Source organism: Labeo rohita, chromosome 12 (assembly GCF_022985175.1).
Source record: "Labeo rohita strain BAU-BD-2019 chromosome 12, IGBB_LRoh.1.0, whole genome shotgun sequence".
Lineage (NCBI taxonomy): Eukaryota > Metazoa > Chordata > Actinopteri > Cypriniformes > Cyprinidae > Labeo > Labeo rohita.
Genome location: NC_066880.1, coordinates 15,377,498 through 15,400,683, shown reverse-complemented (window position 1 = coordinate 15,400,683; position 23,186 = coordinate 15,377,498). Strand labels below are relative to the sequence as shown.

The 23,186-nt window shown below is 36.5% G+C and overlaps 1 protein-coding gene across 2 annotated transcripts in view; it reads left to right on the top strand.

Annotated features, from left to right (window-relative positions):
* The first annotated feature begins 2,608 nt into the window (after nt 1–2,608).
* Nucleotides 2,609–23,186, top strand: part of psme4b (proteasome activator subunit 4b) — a 35,150-nt gene continuing 14,572 nt past the window's right edge. The window contains exons 1-28 of one of the 2 annotated variants that reach the window (XM_051124297.1): nt 2,609–3,108; nt 6,466–6,606; nt 7,973–8,089; nt 8,700–8,753; nt 12,307–12,351; nt 12,672–12,821; nt 12,948–13,011; nt 13,107–13,181; nt 13,557–13,679; nt 13,765–13,857; nt 15,334–15,599; nt 16,036–16,222; nt 16,318–16,407; nt 16,503–16,567; nt 16,651–16,801; nt 18,368–18,466; nt 18,556–18,625; nt 18,703–18,770; nt 19,520–19,735; nt 19,830–19,987; nt 20,110–20,205; nt 21,592–21,647; nt 21,818–21,874; nt 21,976–22,031; nt 22,163–22,261; nt 22,334–22,396; nt 22,848–22,943; nt 23,031–23,162. In XM_051124297.1, coding sequence (XP_050980254.1) covers nt 2,912–3,108; nt 6,466–6,606; nt 7,973–8,089; nt 8,700–8,753; nt 12,307–12,351; nt 12,672–12,821; nt 12,948–13,011; nt 13,107–13,181; nt 13,557–13,679; nt 13,765–13,857; nt 15,334–15,599; nt 16,036–16,222; nt 16,318–16,407; nt 16,503–16,567; nt 16,651–16,801; nt 18,368–18,466; nt 18,556–18,625; nt 18,703–18,770; nt 19,520–19,735; nt 19,830–19,987; nt 20,110–20,205; nt 21,592–21,647; nt 21,818–21,874; nt 21,976–22,031; nt 22,163–22,261; nt 22,334–22,396; nt 22,848–22,943; nt 23,031–23,162 — 3,084 coding nt within the window. In that variant the 5' untranslated portion in view covers nt 2,609–2,911. The remainder of the gene's footprint in view (nt 3,109–6,465; nt 6,607–7,972; nt 8,090–8,699; nt 8,754–12,306; nt 12,352–12,671; nt 12,822–12,947; nt 13,012–13,106; nt 13,182–13,556; nt 13,680–13,764; nt 13,858–15,333; nt 15,600–16,035; nt 16,223–16,317; nt 16,408–16,502; nt 16,568–16,650; nt 16,802–18,367; nt 18,467–18,555; nt 18,626–18,702; nt 18,771–19,519; nt 19,736–19,829; nt 19,988–20,109; nt 20,206–21,591; nt 21,648–21,817; nt 21,875–21,975; nt 22,032–22,162; nt 22,262–22,333; nt 22,397–22,847; nt 22,944–23,030; nt 23,163–23,186) is intronic. The other variant, XM_051124298.1, reaches the window with a different exon arrangement.

The following is a 23,186-nucleotide window of genomic DNA, read 5'->3' as shown; positions in this document are numbered from 1 at the left end:
AGGCTTTGAACTTGTCGGGTCAAGTGGGATTTTTAAGTCACATGATCCAATCAAAGTCAGGGCTAAAAATGTTGTATGGCCAAGGAGCTGCTTCCTGTCTGTCCGAGTGAGGATTGAGGACGTACCTGCATCTAAGAAAACAACTTGGATGCAAATGTACAATCCTTGTACGCTAGTTATAGTGTACAATAGCCATTTTTGCAATTCTTATCAACACATTTGATTGTAACATTAACATGCATTCTGCATGTATGTTGGCAAGGTGTAAGTGACTTCAAATAGTAGCTTGGAGGGGCCTAAAAATTAGCATGTGAATATTCTGTTATATGATATGCATACTGGTCATTTCAGGTGCTCTGTTCTCTGTTACAACTGACATCGCACCATGTTTTAGAGACTGGCAAGAGGGCCTGGTTAATCCAGGATCTCATTAACAATACCCATGATCAGAGCAGACAAATCTGCTTTACCAGGAATGCAGTAACCCTCCTGGCAAAGGATCTGATTGGCTGAACGGTAAAAGGTCACTGCGTCTGATTAGCTGGAATTTCTGCACTGAATTTCTGATTGGTCGGAAAAGACGTAGGGTGTGTGGTTGATGGGTAATAAATGACCTTGAGGAACCTATCGAGCAAGGAGCTGTAGGAATGTGGCATATTTTTGTTTTCTCTGCCATGAAGCTGCTCGTTTTATGTTGACCTGGAGGTCTTTTTCAAGATTAAATATCTGTGAGAAACTGGAAATCACTTGAGAGATGAACACAACAGGAAACATGAGAGAAATTAAATTAAACTGGTAGACTAAAGGCTCATTGAGCTACAGAAATGCACCTCTTTGTACACTGAGAGCTCGTTCAAATAATGAGAATAAGAGCCGCTGAAGGGTGAATGCACAGAACACTCTTCCTGTCTTCTGTCGTGACAGTAGGTCAAGTGAATTGCAGTGCACTGGGTCAGTACACAAGGAAAGAACCAAAGCGGATTTAAGTTATCTCGTTAGTATCATTGCCTCTCGTAAACCGTTTAAACAAAGTGAAGAGCCCTATATACAAACACAGCTCACGTCAAGTGGATGTTCTCAGCATTTCTGTGGTTAAAGGACGTGTTCATACTATAGTTTTTATAGTATAGTAACTATAGTGACACTCAAGAGCTTTTTAAATGATTCATACTCACATATAGTGTATAATACACGCTATGAGCTAATGAAAAAACTCTAAGGACTTTGATCCCTTTTGGGAGCCTCTTTTGCTGACATGTATTTAAATAAATAAATAAGACAATACTATGTGAATAACAATATACAATTAAAAACAGAATTATAAAATTAGATGTAATAAAACATAAACACAACGTGTTGTTTCCAATTAAAATAACTGGCTTTCATATTGCATATTTCAGAAAGAATTTGTTAAAGAAAAAAACTCATTTAGTGTTAACTTTTATTTTATTTGTGAATGATGCCAATATTTTATTTTATTTTATTTTATTTTATTGTGCTATTGAAAATTATTAAAAAAATTAAATTTATCTTTATTTATTTTATTTAGCTTATTTATTTTTTGTTAAATTATCTTATTTAATTTACCTTTATTTATTTTATTTAACTTATTTATTTATTCTTTATACAAATTAGTTATTGTTATTATTTTAGACTTTTTGAAAATGTATTAAAACAATAAATATTTTTATATTAACTTAATTATTTATCTTATCGTATTTAATTATCTAATTTAATTTGTTTATTTATTTTATTAAGCTTATTTATTTTTTGTTACCTTATTTATCTTATTTATTTAATTTATCTTATTTAATTTATCTTTATTTTATTTAGCTTATTTTTTGTTAACTTATTTATTTATTTTATTTATTTAACTTATCTTATTTAATTGTCTTATTTATTGTAGATTTATCTATTTTATTTAGCTTATTTATTTTTTTGTTAACTTATTTACCTTTTTTATTTAACTTATTTACTTAATTAACTTTTTTTTAAAACTTTTGAAAATGTATTAAAACGACAAATTCGTTTTGGGTTCATTTTTATTTATTTTACTTTATTTTATTTGTTGTTTTATTTGATCTAATTTATCTTCATTTTTGTTAACTTATTTAATTTTCTTTATTTAACTGATCTTATTAATTTATCTTAATTTACATGTTTTTATTTTATTTATCTTATTTTATTTATGGTTTACATTTTTGAAAATGTATTAAAAAGACAAATCCATTTTTATTTAATTATTACTTTATTTTATTTATTGTTTTTTTAATGGTATTTAGTGTTTGTGTAACTTTTATTTATATAATAATGTTACATGTGTTGTTGTTTTTTATTGTTTTGCTTTTTATTGTAATTTTACACTGTGAAAATTTAAAAAGAAAATGACAGATTCATTTTGTGTTAACTTTATTTATTCATTTAGTGTTTAATTGATTATTTTATTTTATGTTCATGTCCACAGACTCGCTAGCAGCTCAGTGCACCTCCAGTGTGACAGTGCTAACAGGCCATGTTGTTATTGCTGGATGTGCAGGTGACCACCAGTAGGGGGCGCGCCGCTCACGGCTCATTGTTGCACCCGCCGGTGTGTATGTATGTGAGCCTAAGCGTGTGTGTATGTGAGTGTGTGTCTGTCCGTGTGACTCGTAATATGTGTCAAGAGAGTGAGGGGAGACTTCTCTATGTAGGTGATTGAAGCTAATGTGTTTAACACCAGAGGTCAGAAAGACTGAAAGATCTGTCGAAGTAAGAAGTTTTGATCTGAAAGCCGCTCCACAACACCGGCACATATGCGAAAGTAGCGGATTTTGTGAATAAAACAAAGATTTGTCAAGGGAACTTCTGTCAAGAGGGGAAGGAAATAAGCCGGACACGTCAGAAGAGGATATTTATTTTGGGAAATCGTAATATGAAAAAGGAGCAGGCCGAGATATTAGGTTTTGTCCCTCAGAAAGAGATCGTCTACAACAAACTTCTCCCGTACGCAGACAAACTAGACCGCGAATCCAATGACATTTTGGCCCAGATTAAAGGGAACTTGGCTCGGGCTGTCCAGCTCCGTGAGTTATGGCCCGGAGTTTTACTTTGGACCCGGAAACTCTCCACGTAAGTATATTTGAGACTCCAAAAATGCTTTGCTGTGGGAATTGAGCCTGTTTTATTAATAAACAGCACGGACAGCTCAATGACTCAGGCAGCTTGTAGCCGTTAGCTTCCGTGCTAAAAGCTAAGCGCTACCTGAGTCACTCAGCTGTCCTTGCTCAAATGTAAACATCCCATATCTGTCTCCTAGTACTCCATAACGACCTTTCACAATATCGAGCGTAGTATTTTTTCGGTCAAGTTTGTCAGTTGTCTTCAGTCGGTTAAATACAGGAAACGCAGGACTGTTGTAAGCTCATTTCTAAGCTAATCAGCTAACGGAGGCTAACATTAGTGCTGGATAAGCAGCTGCCACATGCATCCCTGCAACTAGTGGTTTAGACATGCAGTCTTTAAAAAGACATTTGCCTGGAGTAGACTGCTTAAATATTGTAAAACATCATCTTTACGGCTTGCTTTATTCATTTAGTATATTTCTTATAGACACTTAAATGTAATTCAGTGTTTTTTTGACGATGTTGAATAACAGACCTTTGCGATGTAACTTTATTTATAGATAGTTAGACTTAAGGCCTTTTTAAGATAAGATAAAGAGGTTATTATTCTATTCAAATGCTTGAGTTTTATAATACAGTATTTAATGACACTTCAGTCTTACATAAGTTCATGCTGCATAACATTTAGATGGTACCCTTCAGTTCTGACAAGTGTGTTACTAGTGGTTTTGACTGTTGTAGAGCGTGTGTTACACTAAATACTTTACAATATTTCATCTGTTTATATTTTTCTTAGCTGTTTGGCCTTTTACCTAATCAAAAGATTAAATTCAAGGGTTTTGTATTCCTAGCAGGCATGTTGTGTTGAATTAAGTGAGTAAGTCATTGAGAGAGTGAGTCATTTGAGCCCATTCAGTGAAAAAGTGAGTGGCTAAGGTATAAAAATATATATATATATAAGCTCAGTGTCTTAATTTAGATATACTTTTGAATTTAAGATCAGTGCTTGTATGCGTGATAAATATAACAACGTTTGCAGCTGAGATGTAATGTTTTGTCATTTTAGATCTTAAGTTTTTCATTACTCCAGTGTTACAGATTAAAGAGATGCATACTTTAATTCATTCTTCTGTTACTTCATCTTGTATTACAGCATTTCTGACAATGTTATGAAATGAAATAATACCCAGAGCATATCCCCATATAGACAACTGTATGTGCTGACAAAACATACTAAAGGTTCTCACAAAAACAAGCATGTAGAGGACTAGATATATCCGCTCTCTAACAAAATCCTGCACAAGAGCATTTTCTGATGTGTTATTGTGGAAATAATGACCCACAGAACGTGCCCTCCCAGGCAACTGTATGTGCCGACAAAGCTTATTGGGTGTGTCGTTATTTTATTATTTCACAAATTCTCACAAAAACGAGCACATAAAGGGATAGATACATTCATTTGCTAAGAAAATCCTGCATTAGAACATTTTCTGATGCTTTATTATGAAAATATGACCTCCAGAACATGCCCTCCCAGGCAACTTTTCACACAGGATTTTATTAGAAATAAAGTTGCCTAAAATAGTTAAAGGGGCCATGACATGTTTTTTTTATTATTTGAATATGTTTCTTGATGTTTACTTATAATGTTAATAAAGTTTTTGCACCAAAAAAAAAAAAAACAAATATGTGGAAAAATGATATTTTCAACCCTCATTCTGACCCTCTGTCTAAAATGAGCTGTTTTAAGGGGCGGTTCCTTTAAGGCTTCTTAGTAAACGAGCGCTGTTATGATTGGCTAATGTCATTGCATAGGAAACAGTATCAACGCCCCCTCACTATTGCATGTACGTTCATAAAACAGGCATTTCCAGTCAAAGTATTATGAAATCATTTACTTAACGTTTGCGATACAGTCGCAGTCACATCTAGTACCGCTTCATCTTTCAACAAATGCTTCGTTGTGAACTCTCCATGACACTGCCTTGTTTACAAAACAAAACGCTCCGACCATTTCTCTGACGTGATCTGGGATGCTGTTAAAAATAGACTATGCACTCATTCCTTACGCTGGGATCCTTCTGATGTCTGTATAAAGACGCGAAAGAGCTGTTTAAACCAAACGCATCAAAACGAACGTTTTTTCACTCCACTTGTCCTATTGATGACAGACTTAAGCACGTAGATTGTGTCAGAAAGCGAATGCGCATCTGTATACTATATTCAGTGTAGACAAGACAGCGGCAGTGATTGTAATTTTTATTTGCTTTTGACACAACGTGACACTCTCATTGAGTGTAATCGAGTGTCAGCCGTTAGCCGACTCAACGGCAGTGGGCGGGACCTATTATGCAAATGATAGTCCCTGAGTGACGTCACCTTCCACCTCGGATCCAAACGAGCCGGTTTTTGAGGGTTATTATGTAAATGCTTTTGTATTGATGATGTGGATATTTTACGTTACAAAATTTGCAGAATCTCATGTCATGACCTCTTTAATAATTGCTGGCAATTCTGCCATTACAGAAATAAATTACATATAAAGTATATTACAAAAGAAAACGTTTTTTGCAATTGTAATAATGTATGTGTGTGTTTAAAGGTGTGTATGTGTTTACAGTATTTACTCTGCTCTCACATACATGCTGTTTGCAAGGCCACTACAGTTTCATAGCTGCAGAGGAAACTCTTGCCAAAAAAAAAGTGGGACTCAAGTGGTAATAAGTCTGAGCTTGTGACATTTAGGTGAATGTTTATAAAAGCTCTCTTATATAATCTATTTTGAAGACCCATTTCACTATTTATGCCATACTAGCCTGACTCAGCTTTAGTCAGACTCACAGCTCTCTCTGTTTGTCTCATAATCACATGGTGGCCTTCGTGCTTACATATTTAGTGATAAGGTCAGAATTGCTCCTACAGATAACTAATGGCCTAAATGTGACATATGTGCTTCCCTCCCATACAAAATAAGTCCGCACCCCTCCACGTAGGCTTCCTGTACAGTCACTGTAATATGTTGTTTTGAAGTGGTGGATGTCCATTTTCATATTTGGTACATTGTGTTGGTTTAAAAATAAACTAGAAGTAAATTAACAATTTGTTTTAAAAATAGTGTGCAACCTCTAGATCAGGGGTCTCCAAACTCGGTCCTGGAGGGCTGGTGTCCCTAACACACTTGAACCAGCAAATCAAGGTGCTTACTAGGCATGCTAGAAACTTCCAGGCAAGTTGGAGCTAAACTCTGCAGGACTGAGTTTGGAGACCCCTGCTCTAGATTTATAGACTATGCAAATTTTAGTTTAGTGAACCATGCTGTTTCTCCTCTGTTTTCCACTATGACATGATCTCTGCCTCTTTATAGGTACCTTCGGCTGTACGGGAGAAAGTTCAGCAAGGAGGACCATGTGCTCTTCATCAAGCTTCTGTACGAGCTGGTCACCATCCCCAAGCTGGACATCAGCATGATGCAGAGCTTTGCACGACTCCTCATCAACTTGCTGAAGTACGCAAAAGTGTCCCTAACAAAGACCTGACCATTGCCACATAACACAGCAGATTTTTTGTTGGTCGATTAGTGTTTATTTCCACGAATTGCATGGTTATTTATTCAAAATAATTATAATTAATTGCATATATCAAGAAAAAATCAAGGTAATTCAAAGTTTAGTCTGTTACACTAACAGTCCAAAACATTTGTAATGTTTTTTTAAAGAAGTCTCTTCTGATCGCAAAGCCTATATTTATTTGATCCAAAATACAGCAAAAGCAGTAATATTGTGAAATATCTTTACTATTTAAAATAACTTTCTATTTGAATGTTTTGAAATGTAATTTATTTCTCTGATCAAAGCTAAATTTTCAATATTACTCCAGTTGTCAGTGTCTCATGATCCTTCAGAAATCATTCTAATATGCTGATTTGCTGTTCAAAAATATGTATTATTATTATTAATATTTAAAACAGTTGAGTACTTTTTTTCAGGATTCTTTGATGAATAGAAGGATCCAAAGATCATTTACCTGAAATAAAAAGCTTTTGTAATGCTATACACTATACATTCAAAATTTTTCAAAACGTTAATACTTCTATTTAGCATGGATGCTTTAAATTGATCAAAAGTGATGATAAAGACATTTGTAATGTTATTTCAGATAAATGCTGTTCCTCTGAACTTTCTGTTCATCAAAGAAACCTGAAAAAATTGTACACAATGTTTTTTGAGCAGCAAATCTGAATATTTGCATTTACATTTGCATTTACATTTATTCATTTAGCAGACACTTTTATCCAAAGCGACTTACAAGTGGAGAATACGTCAAGCGATTTGTCCTAAAGAGGCAAAACGACTTAGAAAGTGCTCACAATACCATAAAACAGGCATTGTTCAGATAAGTACAAGCTAGAAAGGAATATTAGAAAGATTTCTGATTTCATGTGACTGGAGTAATGATGCTAAAAATTTAGCTCTGAAATCACAGGAATAAATTACATTTAAAATATATTCAAATAGAAATAGAAACAGTTGTATAAATAGAAACGGTTATATAAATGCAGGCTTGGTAAGCAGAAGAGACTTCTTAAAAAAAAAACATTAAAAAATTGTTTGACAAAAAACTTTTGACTGGTAGTGTAATTTATGGCTTAGTGACAGTGGTTATAATGGTGTCAAATTAGAAGTAATTTTAAAAAGTCAGAAACTTTTGGCTAGTAGTGAATTTGAGAATTTTATATATATTATATAATTATAATTTTAGTATTATTTATTATTTTATTATTTATTAAACACAAGCCCTTAGCTATGATTAATGTATTATTAGTATTTTTTATATTTTTATGTTTCTGAACGCTCTGTTTTTCTAATGTACAGGAAGAAAGAACTGCTGTCCCGGGATGACTTGGAATTGCCTTGGAGGCCTTTGTACGATCTCTATGAGAGTATCCTGTACTCAAAAACTGAGCATCTTGGTCTTAACTGGTTCCCAAAGTAGGCCTCTTACTTTTTTAATTTTTCTACCTATTTCTGCTATCATCGCACTGATTCTAGTTTGTTGTGAACTATGGATACCAAAACAAAAGTCCAAACAAAATCTTATATGTGCATGAATACTCTGTTTTATAATAGCATTGTACCACATGACCAGGCCCACACAGACTGTGCAGCGTTGACTTTAAATTATCATTCACAAAGTTTTACACCCTCACCCCCGGAAGTTTGCTTATTTAAAGCTCTAGCTAATTAGATTATGCCTCTTCAGTTTCTTTGTGGGCCTGCTCATGACATGTTTGCCGAGATGTAAAGTGTTTCTGTATGGTGAACACACAAATGACTCATGGTGTGGTTTAAAGAAGAAAAAATTGTCAGTGCCAAGATTGGTTCATGGAGAACACCCTGTTGCTTTATCTTGTGTTATTTTTGTCTTCCCACGTTTCATTTTGGGCCTTTTACTGAGCACTGCTGACAGTTTTAACACAACCATTCACATTTAACACACCTTGTATTCTTAGAAGACCCTGTTAAACAATTACAACTGTGAGATTGATGTTCTTGGTTTGTCTAGCACTGGCTTATGCATTTTTCCTTTTCTCACATTCAGTTATCGAGCAGAAGCCTCAACTAAACAAAAAATTCTTAATATTGTGCGCAAGCGGTAAGCACAGCCCGTGTTTTACATGTTGCACTGTATCTTTCCAAGGGCAGCCGCTTATGTTCATTTGCATGTGTCCAAAATGAAAAGCAAATCAACAATCTAGAACAAAATTTCCACCACAGCTTACACCTGTGTTTGTATTTATAATCTTTGTTTCTGTAGTAGCCTAGTCGTATCCACTTAATAACATGCTTCATAAACATATCAGGAAAAGGTGCTCCTTTTAAAGTTTCTAATATTTCCTCTTTGTCTGACAAACACAATTCCTGGATGCTCAGAGGTGTCAGTTAGCTCATATATATTTAGGCTGAGGAACTCTCCTGACAAACCGTAACAGCACAATGACAAAAAAATGTTTTTGTAAATAACTTTTCTCCAACACACCTCCTCCAGGAATGGGATAGGCTCATCGCTGTGACTTCATCCTCTCAGTCTAAGAGTCTTTTGATTGTCTTTGGTTGTTCTCACAGGTGGGCGAAGGGTTCATAGTAAAGGAAGTTGCTAATCAAAGCTGTGTTTCCCAAAAGCATCGTAAGTCTGTAGAGTGCAACAGTCGTGTTCAGGGTGTCGTGTTAATTTTCTCCATAGGGAAATAATAAAAGACAGACTTGCTGTGAGTTTTCGATGTTGTTAATTGATGGAGTATACTTTTGTTGAAACCATCCATTAGTTAAAGCCGCTCACTCCGCAGTGGATGTCGTCCTGACGGGTCTAAAATAATCTGAATATAAACACTTATTATAGGCATACTTCAGGGTATTCAGGATAAGACAAAAACACAGTTTTATATATACACAATATATAAACATTCTTCAAAAAAAAAAATTTTTTTCTATATTTCTATAGATATAATCACCAACTTAAAGGAGAAGTCCACTTCCAGAACAACAATTTACACATAATTGACCCTTTTGTCATCCTAGATGTTCATGTCTTTCTGTCTTCAGTTGTAAAGAAATTATGTTTTTTGACGAAAACATTTCAGGATTTTTCTCTTAATGGACTTCATTGATGCCCTGATTTTGAACTTCAAAAATGTAGTTTATGAGCTTCAAAGGACTCTAAACGATCCCAGCCAGGGAAGAAGGGTCTTATCTAGCGAAACGATCGGTAATTTTTTTTGGAAAATAAAAATTTGTATACTTTTTAAGCACAAAAGCTCATGTAGCACTAGCTCTGGGATGCGCGTCCACGACGCTACATACTATTGAATCACGTCGAAAGGTCAAGTGGAACGTAGGCAGAACTACAGACCCAGTGTTTACAAAGTGAACACGCAAAGACTAAGAAAGTGCAAGTAACGTTAAGTCAAACGCTGTTTACAAACAAAAAGGTACAACTATGTCAGATGATTCTGAAGTTGTAGGAGAAAATGAGTTGGAGTTTTTCGCCATACTCTACCTTTTTGAGTCGGAGTACGACGATGAACTCAGACGTGATTCATAGCGTCGTGAACGCACATCCCAGAGCTAGTTCTACACGAGCTTTTGTGCTTAAAAATAATTTTTCCGAAAAAAAACTCATACAGGTTTGGAATGATATGAGGGTGAGAAAATAATGATGGAATTTTCATTTTAGAGTGAACTATCCCTTTAAGCTTATAGCGTTATTGGGAAACACAGTGTGGTTTATGTGGGTCAGATCACTTTGGCTCGCTGTTTTAGAGGGCAAGGTCATCCAACTTTTGCCAATTTTCCCCTTGGGTTCTGGTATCATTGTGTTCTATTTTAAACTCGCCCGAACCGAGAGTATGCTGAATGTGGAAGGTGTTTGTTTACACTTGTACCGAAAGGAAGATCAGCAGCTGCCGCGTCTTGCTGAGTTTCACTGGCGGTGCATTTTTAGAACTGGAGATGTACAAGACAACGTATTTTAAATATTAACTAGTCAGTGGGTTATCTGACCAAAGTTAGTTGACAGACCTGTCTCAAAGAGACAAAAATCCCATCATGTCGTTGCAAACCTGTATGAAACACTTCTGTGACTTCTGTGATATTTTGATTCCACAGAGGAAAGAAAGTCATGAATTTTGGAATGACGTGAGGGTTTGTAAATAATGACAGGATTTTTTGGGTGAACTGTCTTTTTAAGTAAGGCGTGGATGATCAGGATCAGTAGACCCCAGTCAAATGTATTTCTAAGGGGGTTAATTTAGTATAACATTTCATAGTACTTCACTATCATAGTCTTCATAAGAATACTGTGGACATACTGAAAGCACCACAGCCAAAAATATTAAGGCCAATCAAATAGTTCACCATCCTGTTGTTGATTTCTATTTACAGCATTTAGTAGTATAATCATATTCCAAAATAATTAGTTCACTTCCAGAATAAAAAATTCCTAATAATTTACTCACCCCCATGTCATCTAAGATGTTCATATCTGTCTTCATTCTAAAAGAAATTAAGGTTTCTGATGCTAACATTCCAGGATTTTTCTCCGGTGGACTTCCCAGTGGATCCCAGTGGACTTCAGTGGGGATCAACAGGTTGAAGGTCAAAATTGCAGTTTCAATGCAGCTTCAAACAGCTCTACACGATCCCAGCCGAGGAATAAAGGTCTGATCTAGCGAAACCAGTCATTTTGTGAAAAAAAAAAAAAAAAGGAAAATCTAGATACTTTTTTAACCACATGTGCTCGTCTTGCACCAACTTGACTTCACACATCACGTAATCTTGTTGGAAAGGTCACGTGACATAGGCAGAAGTACCGACCCAGTGTTTATGAAGCGAACGTGCAAAGCAAGTCACAAAGCAATGTTAGACAATTTTTAAAGTTGGAGGAGAAAATGAGGTTTATCACCATACTCTACCTTTTTGAACCAGAGTACACAGACGAAGAACTAACCACGTGGACCTTTCCAGTGTTATTATGTAATGCGTGAAGTGGTGGATGCAGAGCTGATGCAAGATGAACATTTGTGGTTAAAAAGTGTATACATTTTTTTATTTTATTTTTTTTTAAAAGAAAATGACAGATCATTTCACTAGGTAAGATCCTTATTCCTCAGCCGGGAACGTCTAGAACCCTTTGAAACTCATTGAAGTGCACTACATGGAGAAGAATCCTGGAATGTTTTCCTCAAAACCTTAATTTATTTTGACTAAAGAAAGACACGAACATCCTGGTTGACATGGCGGTGGGTAAACGATCAGAAAATTATTTCGGAACCAGTCCGTTAATGTCATAATCCCCAGCCAATGATTTGCTCATTTTGGCCAACTTTGACAAGGTGAAAAAATATATACATATTTAGGAGCAGCTTCCTGATTTGAACTGGCTGTTAATGCGGTGTGACTGTATTCAGCGTTTTTGAGCTCAGTTATAAAAAGGACCTGAGGAGAACCTGATAACCTGGCATGTTGCACTCGTGCCCAGGCTCTGGTGTTGGGAAACTCTCATTTACACTTTCACAAAACGCACTGTAGTTGGGTTTCTGCTTTGCACGTGGTCTAATCGCATCTGTTGCTTCAACCTCAAATGAGCCCAGCCGTTCATACTATATTAATGCACTTCCTTTCTCTGTCTCTCCTCTGTTCCCTCCCTTTAGCTCAGTGGAGAACGTATTGAAGACACTAGTCAAGAGCTGCAGACTGTAAGTGCTCATTCAATCCGTCGTCATTCACTAATGTGCCTATAAATGTTCGACCCCTTTCACAAAAGAATTGCACATTGTGTTAATCAGCTTTCCATGTGCTGTTGAAAGAATCATGTAATCAGGACATTGTTAGACAAGCCCAGAGCTTTCACACTGAGCCGATTACAGCTCTCCTAACACATTATACTGTTGACCGTTTCATTCTTATAACAACCACTTTTCATCGTTTTGCAAGAGCTCACATAACAAATAAACAACCATGGATCTGAGAAAATGACATGTGATTTTGTTCTCATAATATTTGTGTGTGTGCATAGTTATTTTCCAGAGTCAGCCACACAGGAGATGCTTGATGAGTGGCGGCCATTACTGTGCCCGTTTGATGTCACTATGCAGAAGGCCATTGGCTACTTTGAGCTCTTCTTGCCCACCATCATGCCCCCAGAACAGCATCACAAAGGCTTCAAGTAAGACTCTTATCAAATTTATTATGACATAAGAGGGTTGCAATCTAATAATAAATGACTCAATATTCATAAAGTGCAACCAGTAAGTCTGACCCAGTGTAATAGGAGGATTTGTGCATGTTTTAGGTTATGGTTTGATGAACTGATGGATCTCTGGGTTTCAGTGCAAAATCTGCCTGCTTGGGAGGGTGTAAGTACTTCTCATTCATGAAATCATTTGTTAAGTGCTGAATATTATGTCACCACTGGCTTTCTATTCTCTGTTAACTCTTATTTTCTCTACAGAATTTAATGAATCTCTTTGCACGTCTGGCTAATGACAACATTGGCTATGTGAACTGGGACCCGTACATTCCCAAGGTACTGTCCTGCTTATTAATACAGTAAAAAGCGTAATATTGTAAAATGAAATTACAATTTAAAGTACCTGTTTTTATTTTAAAATATTTTAAAATAGAATTTAATTATGTGATTGCACAGCTACATTTCCAGCAGCCATTACTCTGGTCTTTAGTGTCACATGATCCTTCAGAAATCATTATAATATCCTGATTTGGTGCTTAAGAAACATTTTTTGTAATATCAGTGTTGAAAGAATTTATTTGAAATCCTTTCTGAATAAAAGTACTAAATTATTGCCAAAAAAGCTTATGGACACAAGACTTTTGAACCATAGTGTAGATGATCTAATAACATCAGAGCATGTTATGCTTATATCTTGTTGTCTTGCTTTAGATTTTCACCAGGATTCTACGTAGCTTCAATCTCCCTGTTGGCACTAGCCAAATGGTCGTTCCCCGCTACTTGAGCAACTCCTACGATATCGGTCACGTGGTCCTCTGGATTTCCTCCATGCTTGTAAGTTTCATGAGTCATGCGCCTCCTATAAAAGATTAATTATTAAAGGGTGCATTTATCTACAGATCTTTATTATTTTTTCCAGGGTGGCCCACAAAACCAGGCCCAGAAACAGCTTAATGGGCTCTTCAGTAGTATAGCGTCCTTCTACCATCCTTCAAACAATGGGCGCTGGCTGGTAAGATGTTCCCTATTAGGATTAGCATCCAAAACAATATGGTGGAATGCAAAATCTAGTCCTCAAAATCCAGCCCACTCCTCAAATCCATTCTAGAACTCTCTGCGGTCTGTGTTTTGTCAACTGAGGTTTATGTTTGTGTGCAAAAGGGAGATATGCAATGACAGATGGTCCACTGACAGAGTGAGGTCACTCCATATTCCAACTACTGAAACGTCACTAAAAACTTTACAGTTACTGACGACCTATCCTCCTAGACATGCATCCTTTTCCTACACTCATGACTCAGTGGAGTACCATACAATATCATAAGGATAGTAGCAAATTTAATTATTAAACTTAGTATGGCAACAAGGCCTTTGACATGTTACCTGTTTTTGTGGGCATGAAGTAGATGTTAAATCAGTCTGTTATTAATGTTTTAATTATAATGAATACCAGTTTTTTCATTATTTCTGTTAAAAATAACTGTAAATATACATGCAAAGTCACAAAGTCCTATGTCTACTAAAAAACTGTTAGTACAATCATTTTGAGATCATTCTAAATTCTTAAGCATTTTAATTTAGTACCAAAAAAATTGCAATGTTTCATACATTTTTCAGATGCTGAAGTATTGACTTCACAAAGTCCAGTTTTGGTTTGAAATAATTAAAAATAATCTAATTTCTGTAAAAGTTTATTGTTCTGAAGGCTATCCCATCCTGTATACACTACAACAAGAGTCTATAGTTTGAGAGACCAAAAGCTTAATTAAAAAATGCCAAATGCTGGTTTCATCTACAACAGTCAAGAGACGATTATGGGATGCTGCTGGCATGGGATTTCAAAAAAAGCTTAAAGGGATAATTCACCCAAAAATGAACATTTTGTCATTAATTACTCACCCTCATGTCGTTCCAAACCTGTTCATCTTTGGAACACAAATTAAGATGTTTTTAATGAAATCCGAGAGCTTTCTGACCCTGCATGCATTGAATCCAGTTGAAGACAAGAAAAGAGTAGAAATTGTTGTATAAAATCATTATTTTTGTTTTCTTTGCGCACAAAAATTTTCTCGTAACTTTGTCAAATTAAGGTTGAACTACTGATGTCACATGTACTATTTTGTCGATGTCATTACTACCTTTCTGGGCCTTGAATGTGGTAGTAGCTGTCTATGCAGGGTCAGAAAGGTCATCAAAAATATCTTAATTTATGTTTTGAAGATGAATAAAGGTCTTATGGGTTTGGAACATCATCTGAGTGAATAATTAATGACATAATTTAAATTTGGGGGTGAACTATTGCTATATTCTGTGAGCTGATCATGACTATGGAAAGTGATAGAGAAAACTTAGGATGAAACTTTAGTTGAATTTCATAACTGAAATCCTTATGGGATTCATTACCAAACTCCAAAATTCATTTATTTTGGCCATCTGCGTCAGTCATATCTTAATATTGCTGCCGTCTGTCTCTTATTTTCCTCTCCAGATGAAGCTGATGAAGCTTCTACAGCGTCTGCCTGCCAGTGTGGTTCGGCGGCTACATCGGGAGCGCTATAAGAAACCCTGCTGGATCACCCCTGTTCCCGCCAGTCACAAACTCACGGACCAGGATGTGACTGACTTTGTGGAGAGCATGAAGCAACCGGTACTGATGGCTATGTTCAGCAAGACCGGCAGCATGGATGCAGCTCAGGCCTTGCAGAACCTGGCCCTGATGAGACCAGAGCTTGTCATCCCACCTGTGCTGGAGAAGTGAGTGTGTGAAACTGCCAGAAACTATTGTAGGTTCTAATATAAGGCATATAGCGCTGACTAATCAGCCTAATTTACATAAGATTGCACTGAAAAGAACGACAAGACTTAAAAGCTAAACCAGCCAAACCCCACAGCCTTTTTTTGATCCATTCTGGTAAATTTGTTAGTATATTATGATGTATTATGATTAAACGTTATTTTTAAAAAGTTACTGAAGATGAGTAGCAGCATAATTTTGTAGGTTAAAGTCATAAAGCTGTAACATAGCCCATATAGTGGCTTCTTATATTCACTGTAAGGATTTACAAATCCAATCTTTGTAAATAGGCTTTGTAAGCAGTCATCTTAAAATCCAGTGTAAAGCAGGAGCTGGACTTTTTCCCAAAGGAGGAACCAATTAAAAGCAAAAGTGTGAATGTGCTGCCCCCTGCAGGACGTATCCTGCTATGGAGACGCTGACGGAGCCACACCAGCTTACTGCCACTCTCAGCTGCATGATTGGCATGGCCCGCAGTCTTCTCAGCGGTGGCCGACATTATCCCGAAGGTCCTGCGCACGTCCTTCCTCTGCTAATGAGAGCACTGCCCGGTGTTGACCCTAATGACTTCAGCAAATGCATGGTGGGTATACTGTGAAATAAACATTAACAATGGTCTTCTTGAAACAGTTTGATTCCTTGCATAATTGACTTAATGTTCACATATTTTGTTTTTAGATCACGTTCCAGTTCATTGCTACTTTTACTACTTTAGTGCCTTTGGTGGACTGTTCGTCAGCCCTCCATGAGAAGAATGACTTGACAGAGGTAGGGCTCTGAAATCTTATGTAAAAGACCCACTGTGGAGATTTTACATAATTGTTCTTTCTGTATTTCATCATAAAATCTTTCATTTGTTGTAGATGGAGAGAGAGCTGTGTTCGGCTTCCGCTGAGTTTGAAGACTTTGTTCTGCAGTTTATGGACAGGTGAGTCATTTAGTAAAACTGTGTGTTTGAAAAAGTATAAAACACCATTGTTGTGGCTTACGCCCTGTTTTGTGTGTCTGTAGGTGTTTTGCATTGATTGACAGCAGCACTCTGGAGCAGACACGCGAGGAGACGGAGACAGAGAAAATGACTCATTTAGAGAGTCTGGTGGAGCTAGGTCTTTCATCCACCTTCAGCACCATTCTGACACAGTGCTCCATGGAGATATTCAAGGTTTTTTTTTTATGAAAGAATTTCTTAGACTTGTTGTCTTAGACTTGTTGTATCGTAGTAATTAGATTTTGCTAACCTTACTAATGTAAAAAAAAACCAAAAAAAAAAACCACACAATTAAATTGCATTTATTACAACAGCAGTCGCGGGGTGTGTTCACACTTCATTTGGTCCAGACCAAAAAGGAAAATGATACATTTGGACCTGGTCCGCTTAGAACTCCCATTTCATTTTCTCCTCCAACTTCAAAATTGTCCTACATCGCTGCAGAAGTACCGATCGAAAAGTGAACATGCAAAGAAGGTCAAACGCCCTTTTAAAAAAAAAAAGGTAAAACAGCGATGTAGGATGATTTTTGAATGATGACAAGGGGGTGAGTACATTATTTGTGAATTTTTGTTCTGGAAGTGAACTACTCCTTTAAGTTGAATACACCTAAAGCCATCTGCTGGACTAAGCACGCTCATTGTTGCGTGTATGTATAATTTTATCCATCTTACGAAGAGCTCATAAAACGCACTTTTCCTCCTATTTGCTCCATGTTTCCCCTGTGCTCATTTTATTTTGGATACACCGCTTGTTCCCTTCATGAAATCATGTCACATAGCGTTATCTTGTCATTTCTTCCTGTTTTTGGCTAGTTTTAGATGATTAATTGCATTTAATCGATTCAAAATGAGTTTGTTTACATACTATATATGTGTGTACTGATTATTTATTAATTATGTATAAATACACGCACATATATGTATATATTTAAAACAATACTTGTATGTATTGTATGGAAACACTTTTATATCATTTATATTATATATAAATATAAAAATGTTATACATAAATCTTATTTTTTCCTAATATATACATGTATGTGTATGTGTTTATATATGTGTATGTATGTGTATATGTATATGTGTGTATATATATATATATATATATATATATATATATATATATATACATACATACATACACATACATATATACATATACACACATATACATATACATAATAAATACAGTATATACATATAGTATATGAATAAACTTTTATTTTGAATCAGTTAATTGCGACTAATGGCTTGCAGCTCTAGTTCATTTAGAAATATTTGGTGCTTATTGTGTTCATATTTAATTCGAACTGCACCAGAGTTCATTTGGAAGTGGAACGAGACCCATCTTCGTAGCGTTCACACTTACTCAAATGAACTGCACTAACAGAGCAGTCGCACCAGAGTTTGTTTTAATTGACCAAACATGACAAGTGTAAACACACCCTCAAACAATTTTTTTTTTTCTTCCATTCTTTGCTTATATTTAATCTGCGGCTCAGTTGATTTAGTAAAGAAGGGAGTTGTCTGACTGAATCATCCCATGAGTCAGACTCTTTATAGACTGATTCATCTGTGGTTTTGACTTGTTTTGATTAATCATTCAAATTTGACAGCACGTTTCAGTGTGTGTTTGTATTTGTGTAAATATATGCCAAATCCCAAACTTTTAAACTGTATTTTCTCATGGATGCCATTAGATTGATATTATCTGTTAACAGCTGTTGTCTGTCTATAGGTTGCTCTCGAGAAAGTCTTCAACTTTGCCACCACCAACATCTTTGAGACTCGTGTCGCAGGGAGGATGGTGGCAGACATGTGCAGAGCAGCTGCGAAGGTAATATTTTCCCTTTCCCCATCTTGCGTTGACGTGTGCACATAGCTGCGGGCCCACATTGATTCAACTGTCCTCTGCTTTGTTTTCAGTGTCACCCTGCTGAGTCTCTCAGGCTGTTTGTACCACACTGCTGTAACGCCATTACTCATCTAACTGCCAGTACGTACAAGAACATGACAGTTCGTGTTATCTCGAATCCGTGTCAGCATCCTCACTTGCGTTTTGGTGTGTTTCAGATGAGGATGTTTCGAATGAGGAAGAACTGGATAAAGAACTGCTCTGGAACCTTCAGCTGCTGTCTGAGGTCAAAATAACACTATATCAAACTGAACATTAAACATTTTGCGCTGAAGAGCTTTAACTGTATTGCAAAATCATGGTAGCTGCCTAAAAATGAAAATTATTTTATTTACTCACACCCTCATGTTGTTCCAAACTGTATGACTTTGTTCATCAAAAAAAAATAGAAGGTATAATGGTAAAAATGTTAGGAATCAAGCCGTTTCAGTTCCCTTTGTTTCCATAGTTTGTTTTTGATCTTTGTCCATATAAAGGAAGTCAAAGAGAATCGCAACTGTTTGGTGTACAAACATTCCTCAAAATGTCATTCATGTTTCTCAGAATGAATAAAGTCATGCAGCTTTGGAACAACTTGAGAGTGAGTAAATGAAAGCAGAATTTCAATTTTTAGGTGGACTATCCTTTTAAGTTTGTATCATGCATTTTCCATTAGGAACTTTAATGAAGTCACTGACTTTGAAGAGTTTTTCACATCACTTTACATCTGTTTAGACCAGGGGTCACCAGACCCGGTCCTGGAGGGCCGGTGTCCCTGCGGAGTTTAGCTTCAGCCCTAATCAAACATACCTGAACCAGCGAATCAAGGTCTTACTAGGTATACTTGAAACTTCCAGGCAGGTGTGTTGAGGAAAGTTGGAGGTAAACTCTGCAGGACACCGGCCCTCCAGGAACAAGTTTGGTGACCCCTGGTTTAGACACGAGACAATGATTTTTGTGTGTCTCACATTACCATCCCTTCTCGCTGATGTTCAGGTGACTCGTGTGGATGGAGAAAAGCTCCTTCCGTACCGCACACAGCTAGTGCAGACTCTACAGCTGACCCTGCGTTTGCGCTGTAAGCAGGGCTACACTCTGGCTTGCAACCTGCTGCACCATATCCTGCGTTCCACAGCGCTCACCTACCCAACAGACTACTGCAGTGTGCCCGGTGGCTTCAACAAACCCCTGCAAGAGTACTTGCCCATTAAGGTACTGTGAAAGTGTTAAGTGGAGACAAAAGAGCAATGTATTAGATCATTGTTGATCCCACGAGTTCTCACTACCTACCTTGTTTTTTTCACAGGACTGGGGTCGTCCGGGGGACCTTTGGAACCTGGAGATCAAGTGGCACGTGCCCAGTGCAGAGGAGACTGCATTTGTGTTCTATGTTCTGGACCTGCTGCTGCAGCCAGAGCTCCAGCGTCTGCAGAGATACGCACAGGGAGAGCAGGACATGAGCAGGTCAGTGGTCAAAAGTACACTCTGTAACTAAGTAAACTCTGACAAAGTACTATCATTCTGTATTGATTTTAAAAGCCTAAATTGTTTTTGCTAATGCTGATATGTTTCTGCACTTTAAACAGGGATGATGTTCTTCAGAGTCTGTGTATAGTCCAGCACTGTCTGCTGGGTGCTGGCAGCATGCTTCCCCCTCTTGATGGACCCACAGTCACTGGCCTGTAAGTCCTAAAACTCTTGGTGATATAGAGCAGTGTTTGCTCTAAACAGCGGATATGTGAAGGGACACACAGTACTAATTAAATCAGGATTATTTAAAGAAGTTCACTTCCAGAACAAAAATTTACAAATAATTTACTCACCCCGTTGTCATCCAAGATGTTCATTTCAGGAATGTTCTCTATATAGTGGACTTCTATGGTGCCCGTGAGTTTGAACTTCCAAAAGGCAGTTTAAATACAGCTTCAAAGGGCTCTAAATGATCCCAGCTGAAGAAGTGTCTTATCTAGCGAAACGAGTGGTTATTTTCTTCAAAAAAACAAAACAAAAAAAAGTACTATTTATATATTTTTTTAACCTCAAATGTTCAACTTGTCTAGCTCTGTAATGTGCATGCGTATACACCCCCAGTTCAAGACAGTTAGGGTAGGTCGAAAAACTCCCATCTCATTTTCTCCTCCAACTTCAAAATCGCCCTGCATCTATGTTTCACCTTTTTCTGTAAAGGGTGTTTGACCACCTTTGCACGTTCCCTTTGTAAACCCTGGTTTGGTTCTTCTCCAGCAATGTAGGATGATTTTGAAGTTGGAGGAGAAAATGAGACGAGTTTTTCGATCTACTGAACCGGGGGTAGATAGAGCACACGTGCGCATCGCAGAGCTAGACAAGACAAGCATTTAAGATTAAAAAGTATATAAATTGTAATTTTATTTTAAGAAAATAACCGATCATGTTGCTAGATAAGACCCTTCTTCCTTGGCTGGGATTTCCCTGTGAAGCTGCATTTAAACTGCATTTTGGAAGTTCAAACTCACGGACGCTATAGAAGTCCACTATATGGAGAACATTCCTAAAATGTTTTTCTCAAAAAAACGTAATTTCTTTACGACTGAAGAAAGAAAGACACAAACATGGGAGGTGAGTAAATTGTTTGTAAATTTTTGTTCCGGAAGTGAACTTCTTTAATTTTTTTTGTATTTCATTTTTATATGGGAAAAATTAAATAAATGTATGTAATTAATCAATTAAGGACACATTACATTGAAAAAAAATTGATAGCAGACGTTTTTAATGTTACAAAAGCTTAAGTTTTCTATTTCATGTAAATTAAGTGTTGTTCTTTTGAACTTTCTGTTCATGCCTTCCACAAAAACATGAAACATTTCAACGTTCATAATAATTAAATAAGTTAAATGAATGGCTGCTTTGTCCTTCAAGGAAAAGTATAAACTTAAAGTATAAAATAGAATTGAATAAAATTGTTTTAAAAGCAGTATTACAGTTTATCAAATAAATGCAGCCTTAGAATTTCTTAGCAAAAAATCTTAGCAAACTGTAGTTCATATATTATTTGAATATCATAATTTTTTTCATTCTCTTCTGTGTAGTGTTCCCAGCATGGTTAGTTTGGAGGAGACAAAGCTGTACATTGGCGTTGACTATGGTAAGCAAAACTGGGGAAGATCATAGTGAAACACTGCTTATGAAACCTGCTGTGCTTCATGTTGGTTTGTTGAATGTGCAATTAGGATAACATGTGGTGTATCATGATGATAGAATAGGATATCAGGATATATTTTCTTCTCAGTAAAACATGATTTCTGATTTTTCCAGATGAGACCAGAGAGAACTACCGTGAGGCCATCTGTAAAGTGATGAGACAGTTGCTTCGTAAGTGATCCTTATTTTGAACACCTTCCCGTGCACAAAATGTATTTCATCTACATTACCCACAGTTCTTAAGATGTTCACCTTTTAATTGTCTTGTGTAGATTACATTCTGGAGCACTCAGAGGATGACACCAAATCACTTTTCGCTGTTATCAAGGTAAGTGTGTGCAGTAGATATTTGAGCCAAATTGTCATTGTTCATTAAGCTGTTGATTGTATTGGATTGGATCATATAGCAATTATTAGCCATTAAAGTGTCCTGGTTTATCAGTTGTTTGTCTCCCTCAGATCATCAGTGATTTGATGCACTTCAGAGGTTCCCACAAACATGAGTTTGACTCTCGTTGGAAGAGTTTCACCTTGGTGAAAAAGTCGATGGAGAACAGGGTGTGTAGTTGGGCCTAAGAAATCTCCTGTGCCATTGGATAATTGTCTCATTAATCTTCTTTTTCTCTCCAGCTTCATGGGAAGAAACAGCACATCCGAGCTCTTCTTATTGACAGAGTTCTTCTTCAGCATGAGGTAGGAGCCAATGCTAATAACCTGGCATAGTGATTTGGCACATAATAGATATAGTAGAACTGTCACAGTATTTTATTTTCACTGCACATTTACTGTAGCCAAAATAATTCACAAGAACGGTAATGTCATCATATCATGAAAAAAACACAATACTATCAGTCAAATTCATGTTTAACTTTTATGTTTTCTGTTGTTTGGAAAATTAATCACACTGAATACAATTACAGGGAGGCAGAGGGAAAGTTGTAACCTAAACTGTACAAAGCATATAAAATGATCTGGTTAAGTTCAGTAATATTGGTGCTTGAATCTATAAAATACTATCATATGTATGGTTTTAACATGATATTGATATTTAATTTATTTGAATATTAAATAATTGTCAATACAAGTATATACCAACACCACTAATGGGACTTTTTTTTTTTTTTTTTTTGCTTTTCATGTTTAGATGCGAAAGTTGTTGGTCGAGGGGTGTGAATATAAGACTGTTCATCAGGACCTGTTGAGGGACCTTTTGCGTCTTTCCACCAGCACCTACAGCCAGGTCTGATTTCACATCCACCAAATTTTACACTAAAATAATCTGTTATTTTATCTGTAATCCTACATACCCATTATTTTGCACCCTCAGGTCCGCAGCAAGGCCCAAAATGTGTTGTTCACAGCTTTGGGGACCTATAACTTCTGCTGCCGAGACATTACTCCACGTGTCCTGGAGTTTCTGGAGCCTACTCGAACTGATGTCACCCAGCAACAGTTCAAGGTCTATAATCTGTCATTTTAACTT